The sequence below is a fragment of the Carlito syrichta genome, unplaced genomic scaffold, assembly GCF_000164805.1.
Source record: "Carlito syrichta isolate Samal-C Ts95f unplaced genomic scaffold, Tarsius_syrichta-2.0.1 Scaffold316024, whole genome shotgun sequence".
NCBI classification, from domain to species: Eukaryota; Metazoa; Chordata; class Mammalia; order Primates; family Tarsiidae; genus Carlito; species Carlito syrichta.
In genome coordinates this window covers 167692-174219 of record NW_007260120.1, presented here as the reverse complement: position 1 = coordinate 174219, position 6528 = coordinate 167692, and the positions used below count along the sequence as shown (strand labels likewise).

The window sequence follows — 6528 nt, the reverse complement described above, 5'->3', positions numbered from 1 at the left end:
TTTTTTGATTTACTGTAGAGATGAGGTCTCGCCTGCCCAGGCGGGTCTCGAACCCGCGGGTTCAGGCAATCCACTCACGTCAGCCTCCCAAAGGCACAGGATTACAGGCTGAGCCACCAAGCTCGGCTATTGGTGTTGTTTTAAAAAGCAGAATCAGCATATATCTATCTCTCTCTCTCTCTTTCTCTCTCTCTCTCTCTCTCTCTCTCTTTCTTTCTTTCTTTTTTTCTGAGTCAGGGTCTCACTCTGTTGCCCAGGCTGGAGTGCAGTGGTGTGATCACGAAATCATGGCTCACTGTAGCCTCAATCTCCTGGGCACAGGTGGTCCTCTTGTCTTAGCCTCCTAAGTAGCTGGGACTACAGGCACATGCCACCACATCTAGATAATTTTTTAAACATTTTTATTCTTTAGAGATGAGTTCTCGCTATGTTGTCCAGGCTGGTCTCAAACTCTTGAGCTCAAACAATCCTCCTGCCTCAGCCTCCTGAAGTGCTGGGATTATGGATGTGTGCCACATCACCTGGCCTTTAAAGCCGAATCTCTTTAGGTCATTTCCCAGCACCTTAAGTTATTTGAATACTTGCTTTTTTCTAACATATTTTAATTTTTAGGCTTCTCACACTCCCTTTCTTGTTAATTGGCCCATTTTTTTTTTCTAGTTGTCATTTTCTCCCCTACTCTTCCGGCAAACATGAGCCGCTGGCAAGTCCACACGCTGCCCTGTCCCTATCCGCCTGCATTTGCCATGGCAAGATGACATTTGGCAGGAGGCTGGGCTCTGCCTCTTCCCTTTGAGCTAACTACTCGTCATAAGGAACAGCCACCCTGATCTACAGGTCCGGCGGTATGCCACTTGTAGAAATGCCCCCCCCAACCACTCATGGGAATAAGTCATAATCATTTCACAATTCAGATCAGTTTGAGTTTGCTGAAGCCGATACATTTTAAGTGTGTCGTGACATCGTGACTTAGTCATGAGATTCCCACTGTCCTGACTCCCGTCTCTGCATCTGTCCGCTCCCGACGCGGCGACTTCATGAGCTGCGACGCGCAGTGGTCTCCTGGCTGGCATCTACGTCCCCCCAGCAGGCTGCCATCATGGGGCCCATCCCGTGCCCTGGGCTGCCTCTCGTGCCTCGGTCTGTCAACCACACCTTCTCCTGAAGGTCATGTCATTCCACTCACGTGTGTCATTTCAAAATGCTGGCATGCAGGCATACTACCATGTGAGTGTCTTCAAACCCTGTGACACAGCTAAGCAGGCATTTTCTCTTTGTAACACATGAGGAGACAGGCCCAGAGAGAGCCCGTTGGCGTGCCTGAACTCAAGCAGGTCATCAGGAAATTGACTCAGCACTAGAACTCGGGCCTCCTGACCTCCACTGAGCCCTGTGCCCACCACAGCATGGGTTTTGGGTGGGGTCTGTTTAAGGCCACTGTGCAGTGATCAGGCAGGGCAGGGAAGGAGTGTGGGCTCCCACACGCCCCCTCACTCTGCCCACAGTTTCTGGATATTTATCCTGGCACAGCCACCAGGCACAACCCTGTCATTCCCTGCAAACCATGGTTCGGGTGGAATGGTTTAACATGAACTCAGGGGGCAGCGCCTTGTTCTGAGGGCGATCAGGCCTGTGAAGAGGGCTGTGGGCAGGCTCCCAAGATGAGTTTGATGTCTGCACAGATCTATACTATGGCAGACCCTTGGTGTTCCTCTAGAGCTTTTAAATTTTATTTTATCTATTTTACTTTATTTTATTATAGAGATGTGGGGTCCAAGTCGGGGTTAGGTAAATAAGTAATCTACGTACAGGTGAAGTTTGGGCCTCCCACTGGTCCTCACACCCCCTGGTTTAGGACCAGGCACACTTTGTGTTGTTACGTGACCCCCTTCCTCCTCCTCCCCCGCAGCATCCAGCAACTGCTGATCCCTCCCTTGTGCTTTTGTGATTAAAGTTCAGGTCCCACTCAGGAGTGAGAACATGTGGTCTTCAGTTCTTTGTTTCTGTGGCAGATTGCTAAGAATGATTGTCTCTAATTCCATTCAATTTGCTGAGAACACGATGGAATATTATGCAGCCATAAAGAAGGGCAAAATTGTGGATGGCTACAGCTTTTAAGAACACCCCTAGCATGCCTGTGTTTTTGGATGATTGAGATTGAACTCTATTCTTTCTTTAATAAGCAGGATTCCAGTGGTCTGCCTTGAATAGCACGTGCTCCAAGCCTCATTCTGACTTTGGTTTGTACCAATGATGTGGTAGTAACCCCCCGTCCCTGCCCCGCTTCACTCTCTGGAGTTTCACTTTCCTCCAGTTTCGCTACCCCCAGCCAACTGTGGTATGAAAATGCTAAATGGGAGATTCCAGAAGTGAATAGTTTATGGGCTTTAGCCCGCGTGCCTTCCTGAGTGGTGTGATAAAATCTCGAGCCGTCCTGCTCCAACAAGAATCTCCCCTTTGTCCAGCGTGTCCACAATGTCTGTTCCCTACCCGAGAGACCCATGGACCAGAGGGACAGTCTTGGTCTCTCAGGGCTTGGGTTCAAGGAGCCCTTAGTTTGCTTAAGAATGGCCCCAAAGCACAAGAGTCTTTTCTGCTGGCATATTATGATTGTTCTGTTTTATTATTGTTACTCTCTCATGGTGCCTACTTTATAATTAAGCTTGAGCATAGGTATGTATACATAGAAGAAGACAACATATATAGGGTTTGGTTCTATCCATAGTTTAAGGCATCCACGGGGGATCTGGGATCTCCCCAGAATAAGGGGGAAATACTGTATTGCTGGAATTGAAGACTCAGATTTTATTTTTATTGTAGTTGACTTAAAAAATGCTTGCACCTATCTATAATCCCAGTGCTCTGGGAGGCCAAGGCAGGAGGATCGCTTGAGCCCAGGAGTTCAAGACCAGCCTAGGCAATATAGTAAAACCTCAGCTCTGCCAAAAAAAAAAAATGGAAAATATTGACCAATTAATCACAAGAAAGGCAAATTTTAGGAAAAAGCAAGTACCCAAAGGACCCAAGTGTTTTGGTAGTAACTAGAGAGATTCTGCTTTAAAGGCCTGGCATGGTGGCTCACACCTGTAATCCCAACACTTTGGGAGGCTTAGGCAGAAGGATTGCTTGAGCCCAGGAGTTTGAGACCAGCCTGGGCAACATAGTCAGACCTTGTCTCTACAAAAAAAAAAAAAAGAAAAAAGCAAAAATTAGCTGGGCGTGGTGGTGCACACCTGTAGTCCCAGCTGCTCAGAGGCTGAGGCAGGAGGATCACCTAAGCCCAGGAGGTCAAGGCTGTGGTGAGCCATGATCATGCCACTGCACTCCAGCCTGGGCGACAGAATGAGACCCCGACTCAAACACACAAAAAAAACTTCTTATTTTTTCCATCTGTCATTCAAACTTAATTCTGTGTGGGTAAGACCAGCACTCTGGACAATGACAGATGACAGCTGTCATTTTTGGTGATGCCTAGTGACAGCCACATGGAAGAAAGTGGGAGCCCTAGGAAAGGGTAAAATCAATCTCCATAAACTCTGAAAGTCTGTAGTGTGTTTTCAAAGTGGGAAATGAGACTTGCTAGCCTAAGTGGCAGTTAAAGAAAGCTGCTGGGTCTAATACAGAATAGTTTTAACCTTTCTCGGCCCCTCTTTCAGTGTCAAATTGTCTTTTGCTTTCCTTCACATTCTTAACGTCTTGTTACAAACTACCAGATGTAACACCAGTACCTTCATGGCTGCAACACCTGGGAATATCATCCGTTCACACAGAAGGAGCCCAGTCTATTCAACTCACCATCCCGTCACTACTGTGGAAAACGATGTCCATCTGGGAAAGAGCCTCCATTTTCCCAGCGTGGGCTTTAATGTGAACACCCCGGGGGGCATCCATGCTTAGACTCCGTGTGGGGGACTCCAGCCTGATTTGAGGAAAGAAGCGAAGAAAAAGCAGTATTAAAAAAAACCATGCCAGCAATCCCTTACCCAATGGCTTAGCACAGAAAATTCCATCAATAAGATACATAGAATCTTCAAACCGTTCTTGATGCAAACACATGGTGCGCTATTCATTGATAAATCCAGAGATAATGTGCAGCAGGAAATAAACTTTCTATCAACGAGTGCCTATGAAATCAGTAGCCAGAAATGTTAGACAGTCCTAATCCTGTGTGGTAGCTTCAGATGGCATGGGTAAGGACTCTGGTATACCATTCCAGAAGAAAATGCCCTTCGTAAATAAGTTCACAAAACTATTTTTGCTCTGTCACCCAGGCTGGAGTGCAGTGTGGTGCAATTGTAGCTCACTGTGGCCCCAAATTCCTGGGCTTAAGTGATCCTCCTGCCTCAGCCTCTGGAGTAGCTATGCCCAGCTTATTTATTTAGTTAAAACACAAGCCTATTTGGGAAAAAATAGGACAGATTTAAAGACAATATTTGCCACCCATTCGTGAGTCAGAATGTAAGTCTGGCCTTTTAGCTTTGTTTGCAGTTTTTGTTTGTTTGGTTTCTTATTTTAGAAAGATGATAGGGCAGATGAAAATATTCCTTTTGGAATAACACTGAAGTCAATAGACAGAATGGAGGCTGGCCTCTGCTGACTTTGCTTTTGTAAAATTCATCAGCCTCTCCTGTGGTTCGGCCAAGCGTAGGAACCGACCGAGGAGTATATGGGCCACCAAAATTCTCTTGCTTGCCTCTGCCTGGAAAAGACGGAATTTCCACCAGGTGGCACAGTGTGATCACTTGAAGGATTTTTCAGCTGTTCAACCCAGAAATTTGAAAAGCTGACTTCGCTGAAATGTTTAAGAGCAATAAGGGAGAGGATAGATAGAAAAAGATGCGTCAGTCCGAAATCCTGCCCACGGAGGGGAGGACTGATGGAAGAAGGGACAGGAGGGGAGACAGGGGAATGGAATTTGCATTTAGAGGGACTGAATATTTACTCGATGGACTTTCAAATCAGAGGCATTGCTGCTTGAGTTGGCAAGTTTTTGTAAATCGCTGTTAAAGAAGAGGAAGTTTCCCTCTCCTATGTGCGTCATCTGAGCATGTAACATTTGACCCGCTACACATTTAGACATCTTGCTTTGGATATGAGAAAACTCTTAAAGACAAGTATGGGACTGAATGGTCAAATTAGGTTGGGCTTAATTTGCAGTAGACACTTTGGTGAACTTCCAAGGCTGGTTGGCCTCTGCTAAGTGGCCATGCTTGTCCTGCCCGGAGGCAAGGGAAAGCAGGACACGGAAGCATCTTTTAGAGGCTGGTCTGGTTCAGGCAAACCTATCGGAATCTCAGTCTCCTCCTCTATAAAATGGGGATAAAACAGCTCCTCACTTGCTTCAGTGAAACCAATTATGTGACAGCCCTGAGCGGGGTTCCTGGTGGTGGGAGGCATTCAGTCAATGTCAGCACACACCTTCCATCCTGACCCCGTTCAAGGATTTCTTTGCAGATTCATTATTTTTTCATTGTTTTGGTTGTAACACTTGGTTTTTGTAGCCCTCCCTTGGCACCAGCTTTTAGAAAGCGAGAGAAACACTCCTCCACTGTTTGTTTTTTAGAGAGAGCTGCTGTACAAGTGAGCAGATGTATGTTGCGATGAGACCACGTCAGGTGAATTATTTAATTTTGAGATCTATCTATTTTCAAACGCTGACATTAGCTTTAGTATGTGGTTTGGTATCTTGACAATTTATATTATTTTATAATTTCAAAATAGTTTTAATAGGATGATTTTCAAAGATATTGAATCATTTTTCTCTCCCAGGAAAGTAAAATGTTATTTTTCCCTAACTATAAAAATTCTTTAATATTGATTTTATGTTCCTTTATCAAAATTAATGAACATTGCTATAATTTAATTATAGCCACAATTTATTTTTATGTTACAAATGTTCTCTAAGTGGGTAAGATAAATTGAACTTATTTGATTGTGATGAATATTTACTCTTATTCTATTTGTTGCGAATATCTACTTAGCGTAATAATGGTTTTAAAAATGATTATCTGTATTTGACTTTTCATTTTACAAAATGCTTTTTTTTTTTTTTTGAGTTGGAGTCTCACTCTGTCGCCCAGACTGGAGTGCAGTGGCCGCTCCCGGCCACCGCAGCCTCGACCTGCTGGGCTCCAGCGATCCTTCCGCCTCAGCCTTCCGAGTAGCCGGAATTACAGGCACGCGCTACCACGCCCGGCTGATTTTTTGATTTACTGTAGAGATGAGGTCTCGCTGCCCAGGCGGGTCTCGAACCCGCAGGCTCAGGCAATCCACTCACCTCAGCCTCCCAAAGGCACGGGATTACAGGCTGAGCCACCGAGCCCGGCCTACAAAATGCTTTTAACATAATATCTTACTAAATCTTTACTAGAATATTCCGGAGTAGGGATTACTATTAGTAATTTTTTATATGAGAAAGATAGTCTGAGCTGGGCTCGGTGGCTCAACCTGTAATCCCGCGCTTTGAGAGGCTGAGGTGAGTGGATTGCCTGAGCCCGCGGGTTCGAGACCCGCCTGGGCAACTTGGCG

At 45.6% G+C, this 6528-nt stretch overlaps 1 protein-coding gene across 1 annotated transcript in view; it reads right to left on the bottom strand.

Moving 5' to 3' along the window:
* Positions 1-6528, bottom strand: part of SGCG (sarcoglycan gamma) — an 88601-nt gene that overhangs the window by 1275 nt on the left and 80798 nt on the right. The window contains exon 8 of the mRNA XM_021706804.1: positions 3796-3919. Within this exon, the coding sequence (XP_021562479.1) occupies positions 3796-3919 (124 nt within the window). The remainder of the gene's footprint in view (positions 1-3795; positions 3920-6528) is intronic.